The sequence below is a fragment of the Cibotium barometz genome, chromosome 41, assembly GCF_041138505.1.
Source record: "Cibotium barometz isolate CiBa-2024 chromosome 41, ASM4113850v1, whole genome shotgun sequence".
Lineage (NCBI taxonomy): Eukaryota > Viridiplantae > Streptophyta > Polypodiopsida > Cyatheales > Cibotiaceae > Cibotium > Cibotium barometz.
The window spans coordinates 49,201,325-49,227,399 of NC_141086.1; the positions used below are offsets into that span (position 1 = coordinate 49,201,325).

At 40.4% G+C, this 26,075-nt stretch overlaps 1 protein-coding gene, 1 long non-coding RNA gene and 1 pseudogene across 3 annotated transcripts; 2 read left to right on the top strand and 1 right to left on the bottom strand.

Moving 5' to 3' along the window:
- The first annotated feature begins 2,958 nt into the window (after window positions 1-2,958).
- On the top strand, window positions 2,959-5,494 carry LOC147615050 (uncharacterized; annotated as a pseudogene).
- A 664-nt stretch (window positions 5,495-6,158) lies between these two features.
- On the bottom strand, window positions 6,159-7,509 carry LOC147615051 (uncharacterized). 2 transcript variants are annotated; one of them, XM_086780311.1, is made up of 2 exons: window positions 6,590-7,509; window positions 6,159-6,485 (listed from the first exon to the last, which is right to left on the bottom strand). In XM_086780311.1, exons 1-2 carry the CDS (start codon window positions 7,079-7,081, stop codon window positions 6,471-6,473), a joined length of 507 nt encoding a protein of 168 aa, XP_086636437.1. In that variant the 5' UTR covers window positions 7,082-7,509; the 3' UTR covers window positions 6,159-6,470. The 2 variants fall into 2 exon arrangements, with proteins under 2 accessions (XP_086636437.1, XP_086636438.1); XM_086780312.1 differs by having other exon boundaries at window positions 6,173-6,473.
- Window positions 7,510-16,720: 9,211 nt separating this feature from the next.
- Window positions 16,721-19,530, top strand: LOC147615052 (uncharacterized). Its single transcript, XR_015263008.1, has 2 exons — window positions 16,721-17,017; window positions 18,268-19,530. It is a non-coding gene; the product is annotated as an uncharacterized LOC147615052 (long non-coding RNA).
- The last annotated feature ends 6,545 nt before the right edge of the window (window positions 19,531-26,075 follow it).

Sequence of the window (26,075 nt, forward strand, 5' to 3'; positions counted from 1 at the left end):
GGACATTGAGGCGGCCATCCCCAGGGAGTGGCGGACCCCAGTACAGGACCCTCCTCCTCCACAGTGGATGGGTGTCTTTACTCGGCATGAGATCCTTCTAGCGGTCTGCGGCACTGCGGAGAGAGTCGCCCCACTCACTTTCGAGATGGGAGAGGGTGGCCAGCTTCAGAGGACACGTCAGAGGGTGCGGGTGGTCGGCTTTCATCAGAGACAGTGGCATGTAGACCCCTCACCGGCCTCGATAGGGGAGGACTGTTCTTGGAGATTATGGGCTTGGGACAGCAGGCCTCTTATTCGCCTTCACAGTGGGATCCAGGTGAGTGGTTTTGGCGAGATCCCTACTTGGCCCATACCAGCCCAGGCATCCCCTTTTTTCAGTACACAGCGAGGCTGGGGCGGCGGATTCAGAGACACAGGATAGCAAGCTCCCCGGCGGCGACCGAGCATTGGCGGCGACAGGGGCTCTCCCCTGCCTTTCTTCGGGACTTCTGGCAGCGCCTTTGGGCCAGCTTCCGGCCCCGGAAGGTGACACTGTTTCTCTGGCTCACAGCGCATAGAGGACTGGCTGTGGGGGCTTGGCTAGCTTTCGGCAATCACCCAGCGTCCTGCCCTCGGTGCAGCCATGCACAGGAGTCGCAGCGGCACTGCTTATGGGATTGCCCACAGGCACAGCAGGTCTGGCAGTGCGCTCTCAGGATGGTTTTTGCAGGCGCACCAGGTGAGATGTTGGTGACGTGGGGTGCGGTGGCTTGGGCCACGGACAGCGGCCCGGCCCTTGGATATGAGGACGTCCCTGGCAATGCGACCATCCAGGTCTCTGACAGGGTGATGGCGGTGGTTCCGACGCCAGACTTCTCTTCGGCAGCCCCTCAAGAGGGGGTCGGGCACAGATGGGAGTTGATCAGCAGCATGACGGCTTGGCACATTTGGAGAGCCCGATGCAGGGAGGCCATTGACCGACAGGCGACTCCACCGACGGAGGTCATACAGGCCCTCTGGGTGGACATCATTCACACCTTGAGAGGAGGTGGGGGGAAACTCCAGGGCGACTCGGATCGCATGAGAGGGCGCCGCAAGGCTTTCCTCCGCACTTGGCAGCCTGGCCCTTTCCTCACCGCGAGGGGCGAGGATGTCACTTGGCACTACAGGCCTCCAGTTTGGCTTTTCTCACCTCCCACATGTACTACTAGGTAGCCCCCCCCAGAGAGCGGCCAGCCACGGGGGTGGAGCTCAGGAGTTCACTGTGTTTTATCCCTCCTTGCGAGGTGAGCTTTGTAGCCTTATGGCGTTCTCTCATTAACTAATAGAAGGATCTTTTTTTCGGAAAAAAAAAAGTAAGTGGTCACTTACTACTTAAATTAGTCATTTCTCATTGCAAAGTGGTGAATGAAACTTATAAGTAGTAAGTAGTCATTGATTATCCAAAATTGGTAAGTAAGTGGTCACTAAACTTAAAAAATGATCACAAAGTGGTCATTTCTATTAAAAGATTATCAATGAACTATCAAATGTGGTTACCAAGTGGTCAATAGACTATCATAAACTTTAAATAGTGGTTGATTAATTTAAAAAAGTCATAAGAAAGTGGTCATTGACTACTCGAAAAAAGTGGTCGATAAACTTTCGAATATCGTTGGTCAATGATATGAGGTGAACAGTAAAATCCCGTAGGCAATACTACATTGGATAGCATGTCCTGATGGTCAAGTAGACTCATTTTGCCAAATCTCTATATAAGTGAATGGAGTAGAGATTGCGGGGGCTTTTTTCCATTTTCTCTTGTGAAGCTATAGAGAAGCTCTTATGCTCTTAAGCTCACCATAGCTCTCAAGCTTTCTCCTCTATGTACTACATAAGCTTCAAGCTCCTATGATTAAAGAAGAACTTTCATTTCTCCTCTCTACTCTAAATCTATGAAGTAAGATACTTATAGTTGAAACCTCTCTACTCTCTAAGTCTATGAAGTAAGCTACTTGTAGTTGAAACCTTCTCTTTCTTAGTTTATGCAATGCAATGCTTGTAAGCTGGGTGTTGAGTGCTCCTTGAACATAGCCATTGCCATCTCCATTGGCTTTAGGCTTGACTCTCTCATTGGGCTTGTGGGTTGTGAATGTTTACTTTCATTGCTTGCTCAAGCTTGAATGGTAGCCTTATGCTTGAGTGGATGCATGAATAGAGAATAGATATTGAATCGTTGTGGGTTGTGAGGGAGAAATGTGTTGAGCATGGTGGTGAGGGCAAGCTTCATTGCTAGCCATTACATTGCCAAGCTCACTTAGTCAAGGTGGATGTACATGGGGATTGAGAAGTTGATTGAGTAGAGTGAAGTGGCAGCAGACACCACAAGGAGTGTCGAAAGAGAGACAAGATGGGATACACAAAGAGATATGCCTGAGAGGGGAGAGCCAAAGGAATTTACTTTTGGAGGTTTTGTGTTAGCTGAGAAGAATTTTGAGCCCTTAGATGCTATACTAAAGGCTTATGAAGTGAGGCTAGAACAAAGGCATTAGACTCACGAGAATAAGTGGAAGACCTATCCCGATGCAAAACTAGAAAAATCTAGGCTAGAGATGTGCAAGAAGTTGATAGAAACTGCACAATTGTTTTGATGGAACCATTAGGGCCAAAAGTGAAAACATTTGGGACCTGTAAGGAAGTGATTAATTTGTTAATTTAGTAGAGGTTTTTGATGTCAAACATCTCCAAATATAGCTGTTGTTACTAGATTTGTGAGTATTTTCTCCATTTAAAGCATATCTTTGAGTATATCTTAAAGCATAGTATTCACCGCCATCTCCCTTGTATTTTGAAAATCTCCCTTGTTTTTTTAAAATTTTGATTCTCCCTCCATCTAGCTTGGCACTTCTCCCTCTTTCTTCTTTGTCTTACTGAGAACTTGCTCCCTTCTTCTCATTTTTATCTTTCTCATAGTACAAACTCTAGCTATAACCTCAAGCTATGTCTACCTCAGATACACGTCCCTCATCTAAATTCCATATTAACATTAAACTTGATCCTGAATATGCCACAACACGTAGTGTAAATCAGAGATTATTAACAGATGCCAAAGAAGCAAACAGACTACGCATGGAAGGGAAGAAGCACATTGACCTATGGATTGATGGGAGTATTTATCCAAGAGATCCACTAACTGGAAGGTACCCTACCTTGCTTCTGTTCACGACCTTGTTAGGTTTGTTGGGGATGGTGTTAATAGCCTATTAGGATATTGTTCAAGACTTTCTAGCTGTGGTAATGAACAAGTAAATCATCTTCTTTATTTAAACACACTATTAATGAATTCTCGGACCCAAGTTAGGCAGCTTCTAGGGAAAATTAAAGCACTTGAAGAATCCAATGCAAAATTGAAAGAATCCAATGAAAAATTGAATTCCCTTAAGAAAACTCCTATTGGTTTCAGAGAAAGAATAAGGCAACTAAAACAAACATATAAATGATTTGTCAGGGACATGAGGGGGAAGAAAGAGAAGAATGAAACTAGCTAGGGAGTACATTTCTCAAGATTCTGGGCTAGATATGAATAAATATGAAGACAAAATTCAACTTCTTAATGAAACACTGAATAGATTAGACATTATAAAGCTTTTGAAACTTCTAAAGAATAAGAAATTGAGAAGACTTGCCCTTCGAGAGTTGTTAAAGGATATGAACTCACTAGTAAAACCTTCACAAATTAATTGTACAAGCATGTGATAGAGTTGGAGTAAGCAGAAGGGGATATCGTGCACTCTCCGAACTTTGGTTCAAAAATTTAAAACATCAAAACATTAAGCCATTTGGTTTGCCAAGGCCACACAATGTAGTAAAACTTCGACATCAATTAAATCAGGAAATACCAAACTACTTTGGGGAATATTTTCATATTGTGGGTTTAATGCCTTATGAGAAACAAAAGAAAAAAACCATCTTTGAATATAATGCATTTAATAATATATGGATGGATCTCAGAAAAGTTCAGATTGCAATGGTCCAACTCTATGGAATCAATGTTAGTGAGTGTGACGGGAAACTCATATTTGTGTTGAAGTTGGATGAAGCTCAAATTCTTAAATGCTAAAAAATGGAGGGGATAAGTATCTGTATTATGAATAGAGCCTTGGATTTTAGCCTATGCAAGAGAGATACCCCAGGTTATAAAGTACAATCAGAAATGGAGCTTTGGTGGATTGGCTCTGCCCAAGTACATGTAAAAAGCCATGAGACTCTCAAATGGCTATTCTCTCATACAATTATTCCAAGTATTATGTAAAACCAGGTTGTAGGTGAACTTCTCGAGGTTGACGGTATTGATAGCTTTATAGTTGAGTAGCATTTGAGTGCTGACTTAATGATGCTTAAGTCAATGTTTGGTATTAGTGGAGGAGCAAACACAAAATATCCTTGTATTTACTATATGTCTAGTGGCATCGAGGATAAGGATTGGACAGTAGATGTGGATATAGGGAAGCCACCTTCCAGACATTTGGTAAATTTATCAGACTATCAAAACAATGGGATGATTTGGGATCCAATCCTCCCGTTCGAGCTTAAAAATGTACACATTTGTACATTACATGTTGAAATTAGAATACTAGACAAATTGCTTCGCTTACACTTAGACTATGCATATTCAATCAAGCCTACACGACTTGCAGATGATTGCGTAGAAAAATGCGAGATCTTGCTCTCAAAAATGGGTTTTCATGGTGGCCAAGTCCATCTGAAGAAAGACCCAAATCTTTCAGGGGGAACAGGTGATGTCTTACAGGATGTTTCAATGGGAGGATCAAAGACAAGAAGATTTCTTAGTAACCATGACCAAAAGCAAGTAAATGCAATGTGGAACTATTGGAAAGAGCTTTGCAGTATAACAACAAATGTATCAAGCTGACCAGAGATCGTGAATAAAAGAATGTTGGTGTGGAAAAGGCTTGATGATTTTCTCCTGCTACTTAGAAAACAAAAAAGCACTTCTACATATGCAACTGACTTCAAAAAAGCAATCACACTTTTGATTAAATCTATAAAAGATGCATGGGGAGAAAAGGACATTACATTCTATCTGGTAAGACTGTCAAAAGTACCTCAATTACTTTCTAATCGTTTATATAGACTAAAAAGACTCACTTTATGCACTTTTTTTGGTATTTTGTAGCACATTCTCTACATTCATGGCCCATATTTTGTAGTACAAGGTCCACTTGCTACATGGAGTACTCAAGGAATGGAAAAATCACATTACTAAGCACGTACATCATTTTTCAGGAGTACAAGGCATGGAAGTGGACAAATCAGAAGCAATGCACTGAAAGAACTCTTCAACTGGTTTTACAGAAGACAACTTCAAAGATTTTTATCAAAACAACATGAAAATGAAGAACCAACAAATGAAGACTACCTTGTGGAAGAATTTATTGATACACAACCAACAATCGAAGGCAATATTGATCAAGACTACATGGATATAGTACCAACAAATGTACACTATTCATAAACAAATGCATAAAGAGTAATTTTCTCAAGACTGAAGTTTGGAAGAAGATGGGTCAAAAGGTGATGCGGGCTTGATCTCCTTTAGTGGTCTTCCTTCTTCTCCTTCATCTTCTTCTTCCATTGGAAGCTCTATTCTTGGCCCTGATGCCTCTTGAATACTTCAGCTCTTTTTACTTCTTAAGAGATCTCTTTTCCCATATATGGTCAATGTATCTGGATCTTTGACTCCTACTGCAATTGCTCCAATTGAGTATGCCAAGTAGTAGGGGCATCTGAGTGCTTGGCATCTAGGTCCTTGACCAAATATCCACATCGCAAACTGTTTCTCTACTAGAACCACTTTTTTTGTATTAATGGCAATTTCATTTCCCCCACAGAACCTGGATAGTACTTTTAATGCAAACAAAGGAAATTTTGCATTATCTTCTGATTATTCCTTGTGAAATATTATTATCTGCCCATCACAAATGTGTTTGTCATGATTGAAATCTTCTAATTGTCAATTATAAGTATCACACTATGTATGAATGAATGTACCTTTCGATGATTGAATTTTTTCATATAATATGCTAGTGCGGCATCCTTTCGGTAACGGTAAGATGTTGCAGAGCTTGGAGCGGATGATCTTGAGCCTCCTACTCTCCTCAGAAAGTCATCATCATATACAAAAACCTACATACAATTCAATAAGGTTATGGACAAGAAAAACAAGAAATGAATACTGTATAACTAGCTAAGTCAACAAGATAATACCTTTTGATTTTCATTGTCCTCGAGAAAAGATCTTGCCCATAAGGCTACCATGGACTTATTGTCTTCATGTATGGTCGGTTCGTGACATTTGCCCATATCTGCCAAACCCAATCTATTTGTGGCAGCTGCATGCTCTTCCTCTGAATGCAATTGGGCTTCACATGTACTCCATTCGTCAAAAATTCCCTTTAATATTTCCTTGTCGGACTTGTACTCACTGTCCTTCACTGCAGAATCCACTAGAAGATGTTGGTCTAAGTCTTCAAGGACCCAAGCAGTAGTCTTCGCGAATATTGAACAAATGCATAATATTTGTTAACATAACAAAATCATGGTTATCTACCATAGAAAATCTTGGAAAACAAGAGAGTGGCAGGTCCCCCTGTTCATCGTTTTGATCATCTTCTATTGGTGTAATACTCAAAGTTGTTGCCTCGAAAGGCAAAACAGATGATAAAACAAGGGCCCTCTCCTCTGCTGGGTCAATAGCAATCTCTTCATCCACTCCCTCCTCTTCTAAAGGAGCAGCCATGCTTGGTAATTGTGCGGTCTCGGGCTCACTGTCTTCTGTAAGCAAATGAAGAAAACATAAAAACCCATAGTAGAATCGGATGAGACGACATCTCTTTAAGTGTAAAGGACATTTCTCCTCTACTCTGCTCATAGTACTGGTCATCTTCTCAAGGCACCTATTTACTTTTCTTTTCACAACTGTGCCTGCTACAAAATCAGATATATGAACATAGCGTTCGCCATCCACAATAACAGCATTGTTTGAAACCAAATCCTCAAACTCTTGCTCACGATCCCTAAGAACATCCCTAGATGTGTCCATGACTTTCTAGAATGGAAATTCTACATTGAATATTTAAGACAATTCAGCAGTACGGTGGTGGGCTTTTGCATTGTATAAGAACATGAATAGCTTTTCTGCACAGGACTGTTCTGCCTCCTCGTCCGATTCTATTCATAGGTTAAACTCAGTCACCGCCATCCCTGAAAAAACAACCGGATAAAACTTTAGAAACGGGTCAATAACAAGCAAGAACGAGCTCACAATATTGATGTGGAGCCGATTTTTGCTTGGTATTGACCGGTGTACAAACATGAGAACGATAAAAAATGGGTCAATACTAAGCGATAGGGGGCTGCGTGGATACGGGAGATTGCTCTAACCGATTGAGACAATATTTGTCGAGGTGTCTTGAAGAGGAAGTGCCTAGTCAAGAGAGGTTAGTGTCGATCTTCTTGAAGGGCTTGTTAGATAAGGATTTACACGTAGTGTTATACATGATGCATCATCACAAGGATCTAAATTAATGCATCTATGATACAATAGATTATAACGATAATTGTGATCGTGATGAATCGAAAGAAGCTATGAGCTCAAAGGCTGGAAGGAGCTCCTCATCTATGGAAACACAAGTTGATCAAATAATGAAAGGTATTATGGAAAAAATGCAGAAGTTATATGGACCGCCTAAGGCAGTAGAACAAAGATGAGTGGATAATAATCCTTTGATGCTTAAACCAGATGCTCGACCTGCTTTATGGTGTGACTTTGACAAATGTTGAGGTAACCATACGATGGAAGACTGCTATAATAGAATTCATTATTTGAGAGCCCAAGCAATGGGGAACCTAGCTAATGTAGGTATGGATGGCAATCACTAGTACCTGTACTGGATAGACAACCACCATTGCCTAAAACTATGCCTGTGGGGATAGTAGAGCACGAGGAAAAGGATAACCAAGAAAGAGCTATTGTTCCAGTAATGCCATATGCTGAGGAACAAAGGATGACCCAAGTGGATGAAAGTTTGGATTGGTGGAGGATGCCAAGTATGTCGTCATCTACTCAACGTCAAATTCAAATCTGATTCCAATGATGAGTCATCAAGATGGACAATTTAGTATGGACCTTAATACGTTAATGTTCATTGTAGGTCAAGGTAGACCTCCGATGCCAATGGCTCCAAAACGAGCTCCTAATGCACCATTGGGACCTTGTTTTCACTGTTCGGAGAACCATTTGATAAAGGATTGTCCTTACCTAAGACAACAAAGATCTTCTAATGTCACTTCTACAATTCTAGCTCTTACGCAGTATTGTCTCGATTGTGGAATTAAGCACTTTGTTTCTGACTGTCCATTGAATCCGGACAAAAAAGGAAAGACTACACTAAACATAGTGGAAGTCTTGCCATCTAGTAGCAGAAACGAAAGCGAAATCGCACCAGTGAACGTAGTCACAAGAGCTCAAGCTCAGAGAAATGCTGAGGTACAAACAAATAAGGAGAGTAAGTCTGAAAGGACTTCACGAAATTCTTGGAAAGCACGCAGACAAAGGAGGGCTACTGCAAAGAAATGACATGAGGAAAACCCTAGATTAGACAATGAGGTCAGAGAAGAATAGAAAGCCTCAAAAATGAAAGAACAACCTGAGGGAGGGTCAATTCTTGTTGAGAAAGTACTAGTCTTTAAAAGCGATGCTAGATACTTATGAAGCAAGACTGAGGCCTACTAACCAGTTAATCGAGGAATGAAGTTAGAGCTTTCCCGGACCCAGAACAAGAGACAAAATGGCTATAAATTTTTCAAAAGATGATTGAGGGTACACAAGCTCTACTGGGGAAACAATTGGATAAACAAGGGTCATTAGAGGGCCAAACACAAATGAGACCGAACATGGGACAAGTGCCTAGTGGTTCAGGGAATCTTGTCTTTGGTCAAGAGAACAAAATGAAAGAATCACAATGAAACAAAAGAAGAAAAAGATGGGCAAATAGAAAGTCCATTGAGACAAAAGAAAACGTGCCCGAAGGTGCTGAGACACTACAAAGGAACGTAACATTCGTGTGCCAAATAGTTTTCCTGATGAGACAGAAGATGAGAACTCTTTGGAACGAAATTCGAGAGAAGAATGCTAAACAGAACAAAGGAAAAGCACCTATCAAAGAGATTGACCTAGATAAGGAACAAGCGAATATTGACATAGAATCTAGGTATGGTGTTGTAGGACCATCTTCATCCAAGTCGAGTAAAGCTTCGACCATGAAAGAATTACCTTCTTTCTTGGGCGATGATGATAGTGCTAAGGATGTTAAGAGAGTTTCTTCACAATACCACCCAACTCCAAACATGTTGGATATTGCCAATCTACAAGCATTGCTTTCCACACCGGTTAAAGTAACGCTACCATTGGCAGATGTGCTTAAAGTGAAGCCAAAGTTATGGCAGGAGGTCATAAAGTGTTTGACCAAGATGGGAATTCAAACTTCTCATCTTATGAATGTCAATGAGATGTGAGGGAGAATCAGACAAAAAGAGTGAAGTATGAGCCAGTTCCCATCAACAAAGTAGGCAACTACTGTGAAGGTGAGGATGACAATACTACTTTACCAGTTGAATTCAATGAAGTCAAGAGTATGGCAATATTGGATAGTGGAGCAGGAGTAGCGATAGCAACCAAGCAGATATGGGAATCTTGGAGTAAACCAGCCTTGAGAAAGATAAGGATGAGGCTTCAGTTTAGCGGATGGATTCATTGAATCTCCCATCGGCTTACTAGAGTAAGTAGTTGTGACTTCATTCAGAATAGAGTATGAACACACCTTTGCGATTGTGGATTTCGGAAGGAAGCCCAACTATGAGATCATCCTAGGTCACCCATTCATGCGTCAATTGAAAACGATTCAAGATTGGGGCTATAACTACATCTACCTACGATAGCCAAGTGCCACGAGATCATTCCTTCAAGAATGTCATAAACACGCCGGTCAAAGACATGATTTCCACCATAGCTCAGGATGAATCAATACCGTCATGGCTAGAGTCCAACGCAAGCCATTGTGGTTGTGTGGAATCAATGAGAATAGTGATGGAGCTGACATGTCAAGCTCTTCAGACTATATAGCATAACCTTTTCTGGAACATGAGTTAGAACCATTTGGTTGGCGAGATATTCTTGCTACCTTAGATGTGTGTGCAAACATGCATGCTGTCAAGCATTGTGACGAAGATGGTTTTGACATCATGTCTATGAGGATGGTTCAAGTCATTGAACTTGCAGATGAGTCTGACATCACTAGTGGTAGTTATGATGAGGAGATCATATTAGAAGGACGACCTGGAGTAGATTCTTCAAGAATATGGTACGGAAGTACTAACAGTGAGAATGTGGAAGCTTCGGTCATGCCTATAAAGATGGAGATCTCTTCTTTCGAAGACGTTTAGGAGAAGGAACTGGTTGAAAAGACAAAAAACAAGGAGTCTGATACTGAGAACAACGAATTGGAATTCTATGATGCATCAGATGAAACTCTCTCTGAAGATGAAACAAAGAAAAGCAAACCAAACAAACAAGAGAGAAGATTTGCCGAGAGATCAAAGAAAACGATGTTGAAACTTAGGAATGGGAAAAACGTTCAAATTGAGCTTAACCTAAGTTCGAGACAACTGGATGGCAAATCAAATGCGCTTAATGTAAAAGATGTCATTAGGTTGAACAACATTGAGACTGTGCACGAAGAGGATAGGGGTGACAACCACATGACTAGTAGTCAAGGGAAGTCTCAATACTTGAAATGGGTTGGTGCTAGTGATTGCATCAAAGACAAGATCAAAGACAAGGTGTCGAGTTGCTATTTAATGCAAATCTTTGAACTTGATGCCTGTAAACCGAAACGAAAGAGAAAAGTTCAATGCCACTTGAAGAAGAAACGAAAAATGAAAGTGACCAACGAGGGCAAGGGAAAGGACAAAGATTGTCTGTCGAAGTGGGAAACGGATAATGACACAGAAATCGAGAACGACAAGTCTTTAGGTGTTCCTTCACACTACAAGAAGTATACAATCGAGGAAAGGAAGATACTGGTTCAGAAGCTTGATAGAATGAACATCACTTCGGGTGTGTCTTATGTTGGTTGGACCTGAGGATGCCAAATGGGTGGATCTTGCTCTTCTAGGGGAGGATCCAAGACCAGTATACATAGCAACAGATCTTGATGAAAAAGAAGAATATGCAATAAATAGGTTGTTGCATGAATACAGAGATGTTTTTGTGTGGTCTTACAAGGACTTAAAAGGAGTAGATCTAGAAGTATGCCAGCATCCCATTTTCATGAGAGATGATGCCAAGCCTTGCAAACAGTGTTCGTATTCATATAATGACAATTTTGCTCAGAAAATAGATGAGGAAATCAATAAGCTTAAGGAAGCGGGATTCATTTACGAGATTGAGCATATGGAATGGGTATCACCACTTGTGGTAGTTCCCAAGAAGAACAGAAAGTTACGAGCATGCGTAAATCTCAAGAAAGTGAATGCTGCTACGATACATGACAATTATCCTCTGCCGATAAACGGACCATGTGATTGAGAGGGTAGCAGGTGCAGAAGCATATAGCTTCTTAGATGGGTTTTCGGGATACAATCAGTTATCCATTGACCCACACAAGACGGCATTTGCCACAAAATGAGGCATATTTGCCTATCGAGTCATGCCGTTTGGGTTGACGAATGCACCAGTCACCTTTTAGAGACTCATGTGTCACATATTTAGAGATTTTCTGAGAAAATTTCTAGAAGTTTATGTTGATGATCTATGTGTTCACTCCAGATCTCAACTTCGAGCGATATTTGACAAGTGCTGACTTTATAGGCTATACTTAAATCCAGAAACGTGCATGTTCATGGTACGACAAGGCAAGATCTTAGGACATATAGTGTCCAAGAATGGCATTTCGACCGATGAAGACAAAATTCAAGCAATAGCTAAAATGCCAAAACCTACCAATGCTAAAGAGGTACAAGGGTTTATGGGCCATTGCGGTTACTATCGTCGATTTATTTTTCGCTTTGCAAACATAGCTCAACCTCTTTATGCCTTGATTGTAGCTTTTGAGTGGATGGATGAGTGCGATGCAGCATTTGAAAAGCTTAAGGAAGCACTCACCAATGCACCAATTCTGAGAGCACCGAACTGGAACAAGATTTTCCATGTACATATTGACGCATCTAATTTCACGATTGGATGTGTATTAGCTCAACTAGGTGAACATAACATGGATTTTTCTGTGTCGTATGCAAATCGACAGTTAAATAGCGTGGAAAAGAACTATACGACAATTGAGCATGAAGGGTTAGGAATGGTGTATGCCGTGAAGAAATTCCGACATTACCTCCTAGCAAATAAGTTTATGTTCTATACAAATCACCAAGCATTGTTGTATTTAGTCAAAAAACCTTGCAATACATGACGAATAGTTCGTTGGTTCATTATTCTATTGGAGTTTGACTTCACAGTGGTAGTGAAACAAGGAATTGTGCACCAAAGAGTTGATTACCTTTCAAGGTTGACAAACAGAGAGGGACCTACAGGAGTTCCTGATGATCTGCCAGATGCATATCTTTTCAATGTGGAGATGATTCCTAAGTGGAGTGAAACTGTGGTTTCATTACTAACAGTTGGTAAATTACGCTCATCTGACTCCTGGGATGAGAATCTCGCATTGATTGAGCAATCACGCAACTATTCGATGATAGCGAATAGATTGTACAAGAAAGGTCGAGCTAAAGTCCTGCGGTTGTGCATTGATGCATCGAAGAGAAACCTTACTTGGAGCAAGCACATGTGGTGATAGGGAATCATCATATGGCTCTAGAACAAACCTTACGAAGAGTGGAACACATGGGAGTCTATTGGCCTTCCATGAGAAAAGATATCTATGACTATGTTAGAGGTTGTTCTTGTGAGATGGGTTCAAATCCCAATGCTCTTAATGGTATAACCCTCTATCATGTGTCACCAATAACACCGAAGTGGGTAGAGACTCTTGTTGATTATTTGTCTACAAACATATTTCCTGAAAAGATGAACAAGTTGAGGCAAAGGTACTTGCAAAAACAAGCTCAAGACTTTTGTATCATTGCCATTCAACTATACTATCGTGGTAAGGATGGTCAAATGAGAATCTATGTGATGGAGAAAGAATACGTAGCAATGTTAGCGCATGCTCACTCTAGTATTCTTGGAGGTCATTTCTCTACTGATGTGACAGCGAAAGCTATAATGAGAGCAGGGTTATGGTGGCCGACTTTGTTCAAGGATGCATTGGAGTATGTCAAAAGATGCGATGAGTGTCAAAGGTACAAGGCTCCGATTCGTCCTGACAAGATGCCACTAAGACCAATGATGGGAGCATGAGCATTTGCTAAGTGGGGGATTGATTTTATTGGACCAATTGATCCACCAGCTTCTCGAACACATGTGCAATACATAATTGTTGCCACAGATTACGTGACAAAGTGGGTCGAGGCAAAAGCCACAATTAAGAATGACGCTCGTACAACTGCAAAGTTCTTGTTCGAGAATGTGTTTACAAGGTATGATCTACCTATTGAGATTGTGAGTGATCAGAGTAAGCACTTCTTAAATGAAGTAATTGAAAATCTTTTGGACGTCTTTATGGTCATTCATAAGAAGTCATCTCCCTATCATCCGCAATCCAATGGTCAAGCCGAGAGCACGAACAAGATACTCGGATCTATATTAACGAAAATGGTGAGCGATTTGAGAATGGATTGGGAGATGAGATTACATTCTGCAATTTGGGCATACAGAGTAGCTTATAAAACAACTATTGGAATGACATTGTTCAACATGGTGTTTGGTCTAGATGCCATATTGCCCATGGAATTTTTGATCCCAACCTTATGAGTGGCTAAAGAGCTTCAATGGACAGGTCATGAACTATTAGAAAGACTAGAAGAATTGGAACGATTGGACGAAATGAGACTAGCTATTGTAGCAGGGATATATGCTTTGAAAAGAAGGCAAAAGCAATTTCATGATAGCCGAATCATGACTAAAGAATTGCAGTTGGGAGATTTAGTCCTGCTCTTTACTCTCAAGGAGTTCCAGTCTAAATTTACCAAGTAAGGACGAGGTCCTTATGTGATTTCGAGTCTATCATCCAGTGGCACAGTTAAGCTTTCGATGCTTGATGGGGTGAGGAAATGCCCAACTGGGTTGCCGGATTAAAAGGTACAACATTCCTCTTATGCAAATAGAGCTTGATAGACTATACAAAGCAAAATGGCATCAAGAAAAATGAAAGCTAGTGGCTGAGATGGCTCAAGAGGAAGCCAAAGAAAGAGCAAACAAACGTAAAATGCGGGGAGTGATTTCGTTAACAGAAGGGTTATCTAAGTGCTATAAGTTTAGTATCACAAAGGACCTTGACGATGAAGAGTCCGAGGAAGAAACGCCTCGTCTCTTCATTGCTGTTCAAGTTGGGGAAGAACGTTTACCAACTTACGCATTTATTGACTCGGGTGCAGATGGGAATACTATCTCGTATGAATTGTTTTCTCAATTAAATAACATTGCACTTAAAGAAACCAATGCCATGTTTGAAGCATTCACAGGTGATAAAGTTAAAGCTCATGGCATTTGTGAATTGAAGTTGTTTGTTAGTGAACTAAGCTACGGGGACAAGTTCCTTATCACCCAAGTGAAAATGTAGGATACTCCATTGATTTTAGGGAGAACGTGGCAACGAAGGCACAATTGCTTCGTCGACTGGGAAAGAAAGCTCATTCATTGTTAGAGTGCTGACAACAAATTGTGGGTGCCTCTGAGGCAACCAGATGAAGTGTATGCCACGACGGTCTGAGAATTGTTGGGATCCTTGCAGCTATACCATCACACACGGCCAAGATTCAAGAGAAAAAGATAAACGACAAGCAATCAAAGTAGCCATAGGTACAAAAATAGGTTAACGCCAACAAGGCACAAGCTCAACTCAAGTGGATTTGGGTGAAGAAGTAAGTGTCAGGAATAAAGACTAATGATGTAAAGGCACTGAAGACCACAACATCCAACAAAGCAGCAAAAAAGACAACGAAAAAGTTGTCGACAATGGGACGAAAAAGGTGGATTCCCAAGGCATTGCTACATGCTCAAAAGAATTCAGAACACATTTGGGTTCCAAAAATACAAAAGCCATTGTCACAGTCATCTCACAAGACAAAGAAAACAAAGAAGACGAAGCTTCAAACCAAGCCAACAAGTACAAAGAACTTCACGCAATCATTCAAGCAGATTTGGGTTCTGAAAGCTAATCTTCATTATACAATGGAAGGGATGGCTTAGGTTCCAAAGAACTTGGTCATAGGTTCTAAAAAGCAAACTAAGACAAATCTAGTCGATAAAAGCGTTGACAACCACAAAGTGCAGCAAACGACAATTGTCAAAAGCAAGTTTGGAGACCCAAAGCAAAGTCTCAACAACAAGGTCAATGATCACAACAACCACGAAGCACTTGGCCAAGTAACAAACGTCAACAGGTATGGAAGAAAAAAACTACTGTGCCAAGTGAAGTTCATCAAAAAGTGAAGGTCAAGAAAGACATCACCAAAGAAGTGAAGGTTTGGAAGAAGAAGAAGGTTCAACCACAAAGCGTGAGCAATAAGGCTCCAAGGACGTTGATGAAACCAATAAACTTCCGAGCATTAGATCTACAGTTAAAGCTATTTAGATTTACATTTGTGCTATTGCCAAGTCGTACATGGCTAGAATTTGTTCGCAGGGCTACTCCAAATTAGCATCATTCGCAAAGCCAGCACATCAACGCCCAAAGGAAGTTGAATCTTCAAGGTCAATCAGGTGAAGAGCACCACAAGACAAAAGTTGTATATAGTAGATTAGGTTAGTTAGGACGTAACCTCGTCAGCAACAACTGCCCATGGGACAGATCATACCATGACATTGTTTCTTGCACAGCATGTTTTTCAATGCATAATAGGGTCTCATTACATGACCTTGCATTAGGCATGATTTTTTGAAACCCTTGCACACTCCTACGACCATGACCGATCGTTGCACGTAGTGCTTTGATTAGGTGGGGGGGAACACGAGTGCGAGACAGGTCAACCATGAGAAGAGTGGTGTGTGTTATTAGAGAGAGATACTAAATGGTATGCACACACACTGGGCATTTTGTTGAAGAAGTTATTTTGATTTGTTTTATTATTTTTCTTTTGTTTTTCTTTTATTTAGTGGAAAAACAAGCCCAGATGCACTAATGATGATATGAGCTACATTAGGAGGCAATTTAGTGTCTACAACATAGTGCTTGTTATGTATATACTTATACTAATTTTGATAAGAGTAGGTATATTTTTGGAGTTTTTGGTTATTTTTTACTATTTTTAACCTTTTTTCTTAAAAAATTAATAAAAAATACCACTAAGCTCAGAAAAAGGAACCGTCTTCAAACGTCAAATCCAGAAGACATACAGGAATTGCTGGAGAAGTTTGAACGCAAACGGAGACAGTGCGATGGGATGCTGTCAGTGGCAGACAACAAAAGAGAAAGCTAAAGAATCAGCAAAACCATGCATACTGTTACATACAGTCAAATTTGGGGTTTTGCTAGCCAATAAAGTCATTGGTAAGGTCAGAATAAGCATGTTGGGAAAGTGTCTAAGGCATGAGAGCACATAAAAGCCATTTAGCTAGCTCATTTGCATTATTCTAAGATTGAGAGGGCTTTGTGAGAGTTTAGCACGTATCTTCTGTGCTTGATTTCTCTCATATCGCTCTACTGATCTTAGCACGAGCGTAGACACCTGTTCATTATACTATTTAGTAGTGTGTGAGTGAGTGATCGCCTCAGATCTGCTACTAGGTGAGCAGATCGGAGCACAGAGAATGCACAGAGGCCACGAGCTATTTGGGAGCTCCAAGATGCACACCGATCATCAGGTACATGCACACTCATTCCCATTTGGTATAATAAACATATGCATATGCACAAATGTACAAAAAAAAGACCTAGACACAATGCACTTAGCAAAAAGTTCCTGTGGGACTAAAAAGTCTCACCATAGCTAAAAGTGGCTCAAATCAAGCATTTAGGATGAATTTGGGCATATCAAGCACATGGGGGAACTTAGGAGAGCATAGGGAACAAGAAAATGTGGAAAAAATGCAAAAACATGAGGTCATGAATCAGGCGCGCCTGATTCACATAGCTGGATCTGGACACTTTTTGTGAAATTTGACTTCATACACTTGTTCTACACATCAAGGGGAATACCCCAAGTGATTTCCAAAGGGTTTCCATGTCTCTGGTGGTCACACAAATGGCATTTTTGTGTCTTGCACCCTCCGTAGTGCACAAATGTAGATCTAAAGAGATCCAGGGATGCAAACCAACATCTAACCACATGGAAGGGTAGATCTAACATAGGTGGAATTAACCATGTGAAAATTTCTAAGTTTCCACCACAGATCTGGCCTAGATCTAGAGAGATCCAGGGATGCAAACCAACATCTAACCACATGGAAGGGTAGATCTAACATAGATGGAATTAACCATGTGAAAATTTCTAAGTTTCCACCACAGATCTGGCCTGGATCTAAAAAATTCAGAAAAGATTCTCACAGACAAAAGCTGAGGTTTGACTGAGATTCAAGTGTTCAAATTTGACAAGGATAGAGTCAGAGCATCTACAAAACATATGCATTGAGGATATGTGAAAAAATTGCAATTTGGAGCAGGTGTGACCCAGTCGCGCCTGGGTCACCAGCATGTTTTTTGCATTTTTCCAGCATCTCTAGCATGCATACACCTAGGGGGACTCATGTCTATCAGGTTTTGAAGCTTTGGTGCAAGATTTTGGATAGATTTGTCAAATTTGCAACGTCAGATGCTATTGCATTCAGCTTGGGAGGTCGAGAGAATAGTGCTATAAACAGGAGTCAAAAGCATGTTATACTCCATGCAAGTCAAGCTAGTGACAGCTAGATACAGGGTAGCTAATACCGCCACAAGAAATGAATGAAAATAAATTTTGGTGTCACTAATTTGCTAACCTACACATGCGTGAAACTGACTTCCAAAATAAGGATGTTGATTCACAAGTACTAACTTTAAAGATAACGCACTTGTTTTGACATGGATGGAACCTCCATACAAAAAGAAGATGCTACTAAAGTGTTACATTGATCAGGATGTGTTAGCTGCAAATCAAGCTTATGCAGTTAAAGCTAACTTTGAAGATGATCAAGGGCAAGAGAAGACAGTGATATAGGCTTCACCAAGTATGCATCGTCTGCAAAACACACAAGAATGCATGCACATCTACAGGCTGACAGGCTTCGAAGATTTCTTTACTAGGAGGCCATGCCAAGTGGACGCCCTGAGAGCTTCTCAATTCTCTTCAAGAAGATGGCACTTGTACTCTTACAAATAAAGATGGTGAGAAGGTGATATGGTGGTTAGATCCCTAAAGCTTAATGAAGGCAGCTATGACATGACCTCCATGAAGCTTACCACCAAAGAGTGAGCATCAACCTTCACTTCTGACAAATACGACAGTGTTTATGCCGAGCTTACAGTTCCAGAAGTGAAGCTTGCGCTTCAGATTCATCAACAATATTTTCATGTGCTAAAACCAAATAGGTATACCCAACCTGATGCACATATGGCATTTGTGTTCACCACCGCTTACAAGAGAAACAGAATGATAAGAGGGAATTGGGGTGACAAAGTGCTGAAGGATTTAAAGCGAGCTGCATTAACAAGAAGCTATGCTAGCAAGCACTACATGGGCAATGGTACCATTCTCACGCCGATAGCTTATGAAGCTTTGGGCATGCGTGACCAATTGCAAGTGCTTGAAGATGACTTGGTTCTATCAGAAGTATAGGAACGAAGGCAGGAAGTGTACATTGTCATGCCGTGGCACGTCTATGATGAGAAACTATATTAATGAATCCATTTAACATGGATCCAGATGCATGGGAGTGAATGCCACAATGTACATATTGTTTATAGCCGACACATGTACATACTCAGTGTGGTTTGAGATTTGCTTTTATGCATGGTTTTGAACTCTTGTATATAGCAGTAATTGAGCATGAATGCTCAAGGTAGAGATTGGGCAGTGATGATGTCAGTTTTTTCCTTCCTAGGATTATGCAATGTTATGATGCCCAAGCTCATGGGATGTATACACATGCTGTGTTTAACAGCCAAAATGGGTGAAGAGGAAGTATAATAATGTGCTTAGTACTACAGTGGTGGACATGTATGCCCAAATATAAAGTACTTGAAAAAGCACAAAATATATTCAAAGAGCTTCCCGGCATCAGATCTAGCATTTCCCCACATGTAGACTTCCATGGTTGACCTCTTTAGCCGAGTAGGAGATTCTAAGTACTTGGGATGCTTTATGTAGAATTGGTTGCTAGAAGTTGACTATTTCATGTGATGGCATTAGCTTGATGCATGTCAGGTTATTCTTTGGCTCTGTACAACGGGTTTGCTATTGCCGCACTCGGAATACCAAGCACTATAGTGGCTAGGCTTGCAAATAATACATAAAATCCATTAAGTAATAATGTCGTTGGTAACCTGCCGCCACTAAGGATACTTTTCAATGCTTAGGATGGCGTGAGAATCGAAACCTTGGAGCAACTTTGGAGAGGCAGAGGTCCATATGAAAGAAGGCTAGTGGAGAGTGGACACCAAGGGATGGCCGACCGAACACCTTGGTATGTGAAAGCTTAAGCGCCATGATGGGGGAGTGGGAACAAGGGCATAATTAAAGTTTATTTTTGTGTGTGTGGGAATGCCAACATGGCAGACGAGAGCCCCAGAAGCACACAGAGAAATGAGTGCCAGCATGGCTGGTAGCACGTGGAGTACACACAGGACCTACCACATCATGCGCGTGTCCAAGAACGATGGCCGGCTGAGAAAAAATAGCGTGGAATTCTTATACAAGGAGGCCAACTCACAAACCTATCCGCGAGAGGCGTGGATGAGATACAATAAGCGTGTCTTATGTGTGTAAAGATATATAAAAAGCAAATCGCCATTTCTAGGGGGGTGACACAATTTAGCAGAGAGGGGAAGCTTCGCTCTTCTTATATAGCAACTGAGAGAGATCAAAGAGAAATATAGAGAGAGCTTGTAGGGCGATTAAGCTGAGCAGAGGGGGGGGGATTTTCACGATTATTCTTAGATTCTGCGCGAGCTGCTTGAAGGGAGGCATAATTCAAAGAGCCTGAAGGAGAGGGGCAGAACACTTCTTTGAAGCATTTGCACAGCATAACATATTCGAAGAAGTTCAACCATAGAGCATTGTGACTGGTGGGCAGCGAGGACTTGAGAAAAGGAAAGTTCTGGGTAAAAGGCATAGCAAGGCTGCTTGAATCATGAATCATAGTCTAATGTGTGTGACGCTGAGAGGAAGGGAGAAATTTTTGCTCTTTTGAACAAGCAGAAGTGAACAAGCAGAAGCTGTTTGTGTGTGAGAGAGATGTCTCTAGCGAGCATGTTAATGCCGGGTGGAGGTCATGCCCTCTCAACAAGTCAGCACCTTCTTCACACTTCATAGAAGCCCATGAAGATGACAATGGCGTTCATAACATGGAGACCACCGAAGATCACCATTTTGTAGACCTTGATCAAGATCATCAAGGTAGCTTGGATGATCAAGATAACCTAGGTGCTTCTATTCCTTTACCCCATAGTCTTTTACATATGCAATCTAAAATTGGTGATGATATTCTTGCTTTATTACACGATGATGGGAGCACACATGATTTCATTTCTACACGTGTTGCATATAAGTTGAAATTAAATATGACTCCCACAAATTACAAAATAAAAGCAGCATTCCAAGGAACCAAATTTAATTATGTGCATCTAGTAAAAGGTTTGCAATACCAATTAGGAGATTTCATTGAGTCACGGGATTTCCTAGTTGCACCATTGCAAAATACTGATTTAATTTTGGGCATGCCTTGGAGACATCGTTTTAATCCATGTATTGATTATAATGAGTATACACTCACAATCACTCATTTTAATCCATGTATTGATTATAACAAGCATACACTCACAATCACTCATGAAGGCAAAACTCACATATTGCAAGCAAATCAAAAATTTGAATTAGAACCTCTACTTAGTCATAGCCAGGCTAAGAGGTTAGTACGAAAGGATAACAAACAATTTTTGATTCGTGTTAATGAAATTGAAGCACATGTAGATAAATTGTCTCTTTCTCAAGAAACTTTTTTGTGAAAGTACAAAGAAATATTTGCTAAAGACCTACCTTAGGATTACCTCATTCTAGAGTAGAGGACCATACTATAGACTTAATCCCAGGTAGTGCACCACCTTGTCGAGCACCATATCGCCAAAACCAAATTGAACAAAAGGAAATTCAACAGCAACTTGAGGAATTATTAAAATGTGGTTTAATTAAGCTGACGATTTATTAGATAAATTAAGTGGTGCTTTTGTTTTTAATAAAATTGATTTAAAGTTTGGTTATCATCAAGTGTGGATGTTGCAAAGTGATGTTCATAAAACTGCATTTTGCACACAATTTGGTCACTATGAATTTCTAGTTATGCCTTTCGGTTTAATTAATGCACCAACTACTTTTTCTCGCATGATGAATCGCATCTTTTTGCAGCATCAAGATTGTGTGATTGTATTTTTTGATGATATTTTGATTTTCAGTAAGAGTGAAGAAGAACATTATGCACATTTGGATTTAGTTTTCAAACTCTTGCATGAAAATCGACTTTATTTGAATCCAGAGAAAAGTTCATTTTTCAAAACTGAGATTGAATATTTAGCTCATATTGTTTCTGGTGATGGTATTCGTGTTGATCCTAAAAAGATTAAATGCATTAATTAATGGCCTAGACCTCAATCTATCCATGAAATTCGTTCTTTTCTTGGGTTATGTAGCTATTACAGAAAACTCATTCGAAATTTCTCGTATATAGCTGTCCCACTCACCAATCTTCTCAAAAAGAGCACCTCATTTAATTGGACTGAACAACATCAAAAATCTTTTGACACTTTGAAATATGCACTTACACATGCACCCATTTTACAATTGCCTAATTTTAACCGACCTTTCTTTTTGGTTACAACTGATGCTAGTGGTCATGGTATTGGTGCTGTATTAATGCAAGATAATCATCCAATTGCATATGAAAGTAGAAAGCTAAAATCGAATGAGCTTAATTACAGCACATATGACAGCTGTTGTGCATGCTTTAAAATTGTGGAAACATTATTTGATGGGTTCAGAATTCAATCAGAGCTTCTGATTCCCAAGTTGCATCTGTCAATGGGAGACCCTTCCAGGCAACTAGAAACTCTCGAAGAGTACAGTTACACAACCGCTTCTCTCTTCGGTCTAGTATCTTGTCTGGACTATGGTCTGTAGATTCTTCTTCCTGTAAAGAAATAAGACCATCAATTAAATTATCATCTTTAGATATATATCTCTTACGTTTACTAACATGAAACACTGGATGGACATGACAGCTTGGTGGAAGTTCCAACCGGTAAGCTACATCACTAAGCTTCTCCATAATGGTCCAAGGTCCACAAAACCTAGGCAAAAGCTTAGGACACTTTCCAGTAAATAAAGATGTAGAATTCAATGGTACTTGAAGAAAAACTTTTTCTCGCTTTTCAAACGATCGAGGAGATCTTTTCTTATCAGTGTAAAACTTAGCTCTTTCAGCCGCTTGATGAAGCTTAGTTTTAGCCAATGTTAGAGTATCTTGCATTCTTGCCAAAAATTCTACCGCACTAGGACATTTCTGTGGTGTGCCTATAGTACCAGGGGTTAAGGGAGACATACCATAATTCATCTCAAAAGGAGACATACCGGTCACCTTATGAGGTCTATTATTATATGCAAACTCTGACAAGGGTAAGTATGAATCCCAATCTATCTACCTATCAGATACATAAGCACGTAACATGTCCTCGAGTACTTGGTTGATCCTTTCCGTCTGACCATCACCACTACTCATATTTAGTGACACGTTCAGTCTACTGAACACATGCCTCCAAAAATAATGGCCTGTAAATTGCACATCCCTATCTGACACTATGGATGTCAGTAACCCATGTAATCTAAATATATTTTGTATAAACAACTCTACGACTTGTGGAGCTTCCATAGTCTCTTTAGTTGCTATAAAGTGAGCCATCTTGCTCAGGTGGTCAACTACCACCAAAATGGTATCTGTTTGTCTTTGAGTTCATGGCAATCCAGTGATAAAATCCATGGATATGCTTTGCCAATTAGATTTCGGAATCTATAAGGGATGGGTAACCCTGGGCTCTTTGTTCTTTCTGCCTTTATAGCTTGGTATTGAAAACATTGTTGGACATACTTGTGGACATCTCGAAATAGATGTGGCCACCAAAATGCCCGTCTAACAAGATGAACTATTTTATCTTGACCAAGATGCCTACCACAGGGACTATCATGGTTCTCTTGCAAAACTTTTGCTCTTAGTTCCCGTGCACAAGGAACGTATATCTTTCCTTCCCGCTTTAGCCATCCGTTCTCAATTGAGAAATTGGCATACGGACTTGATGAAGGCCTTAGTGAAGAAGTAGACAAAGCTAACTCCTCACTAGTATCCATACTAGACTCGAGTTTGGACCTTACTGTCTATGCATAAAGGTCCTCCAACTGTGCTTCCTTGATTTCTTGAAGCAATGAGTTTTCTAAAACTGTAAAACTCAATGCGTCAGCGACTATATTATCTCGACCTTTACGATACAGAATTTCCATATGAAATTCTTTGCATCAACTCAGCCCATCTACCTTGTCTTCCTTGTAGATCAGGTTGACTGCAAAAATACTTAAGTGTATGATGATCTGTATACACTTTAAACTCAACACCATAAAGATAGTGCCGCCAAATCTTGAGAGCATGTATAATAGCATACAATTCTTGCTCATGGATTTGGCCAATTCTGTTGAGTTGGCGAAAGCTTCTGCTTTCAAAGGCCACTGGCCTACCATCTTGGCTTAACACTGCACCAACAGCCACACCACTGGCATCAGTTTCTAAGACAAAAGGCTTTTCTAAGTCGACCACTTTCAAAACTGGAGCTGTTGAAATCGCTTGTTTCATTGTATCAAAACTTTCTTGTTGTGTAGATGTCCACACATAGGGCACCTATTCTTGCAACAAATCTATCATAGGAGCTGCTATTAGAGAATAGAGCTCTATAAATCTACGATAAAAACCACTTAACCCTAAGAAGGATCTAAGTGCAGTGATATTTTATGGGACTGGCCATGCCAATATCACGAAAACTTTCTTGGGATCCATTCTAATCCCATCTGCAGAAACCAAATGACCTAGATATTCAATCTCAGTCATACACAAAAAAGTCTTTTCCTTGTTGGCAAACAAACTTGTTTCATGCAACGCTTGAAAAATAGAAATTAAATGTGATTTATATTCTATGAAGTTCTTGCTATAAACTAGCACGTCATCAATGAAATCTACCACAAATTTACCCATAAAGGGTCTTAAAATATCATTCATTAACATCATAAATATAGCAAGAGCATTAGTTAATCCAAAAGGCATAACTAAATATTTGTATTGACCAAATCTAGTTCTAAAAGTTGTTTTATATACATCCTGTTCTCTTACTCTTATTTGGTGATAACCACTCTTTAAATCTATCTTTTTAGACAGTGGCTCCAGCAAGAGCGTCTAAGAGATCATCGATCCTAGGCATAGGATATCGATGCTTTGACAGTAATTTTATTGAGTGCTCTGTAGTCTATGCACATCCTAAAAGAACCTTCTTTTTTCTTTACAAGTAAAATAGGCGAGGCAAAAGGTGAAAAACTCGAACGAATCAAGCCTTTACTAAGGTATTCGTCCACCACCTTCTTGACCTCGTTCTCCTCTTTGAGACTCATGCAATACGGTGGTCTAGCAACTGGATTAGCTCCTAGAACGAGCTCAATCCTATGCTCCACATTCTTGTGAGGAGGTAAACCAATAGGTAACTCAGTTTTAAACACATGCTCGTATTCCGCTTTTATCTTATTAGAAAGATCTAAAGCTGGGGTGGTAAAACTGCCACCACGAATCCATCCTTGGATTTGATTTAGAAATATTTACAATGTAACAAAAGTAAATATACTTACAATCTAGCTTGAGCATTTTGGTAGCCTTTAGCACTTCCAGTTCTGGGAAATCGGATTCCCCGTGAATCAAAAGGCGTCTGCTGCTATGCTTGAACTGGATGACATGGGAAGAAAAGTCTATCGTTGGTTTCTTCCACGCATGCCATTGCTTGCCGAGAACTAGATCGAATCTCGCAAGCCGTGTAATTTCGAAGTCCAATCTATCCTCGTAGGTCTGGATCTTGAATGGGAGTTCTCTGACTGGACGATCCCATACCTCTGTGCCCTCACCATCAGCTAGCTCCACTGTTAGCTGTATTCTGAAGGCTGCGTTTGGAGCTTTAGATTCTTGACAAGCCTTGAGCTTATTACATTATGAGTAGAGCCAGTATCAAAGAGAATCTTGACTGGCATTCCTTGCACAGTTCCCTTCATTACTATAAGCTCTGTGTTTGCTGAAACTGGTAACCCTGCTGTGCCCCAGGAGATAAGACTGCATCTGGAGCTGTAGGCACCTTCTTGGTTACCGAGATAGCTAAAATTCTTTTAGGATAATCTTGTGGAGTGTCATCCATCAAGTCATCCTCACTGTCCTCTGACACTTGCATTGGATTAACAACCATATTAGCCGTTATCTTGGACTTCTTTGGGCAATCTTTAAATTTATGCTGGCCCATACATCCATAACATAGCCCTTCTTTCATGGCTTTATCCCTTTGCTGCAGAGTAAGCATAGATCTATTAAAAGCCCTTTTCGCCATAGTAGAAACCTTTCTTTTGGTCCCTTTGCAGTTTTAATCATATGAATCTCTCTAGACACTTTA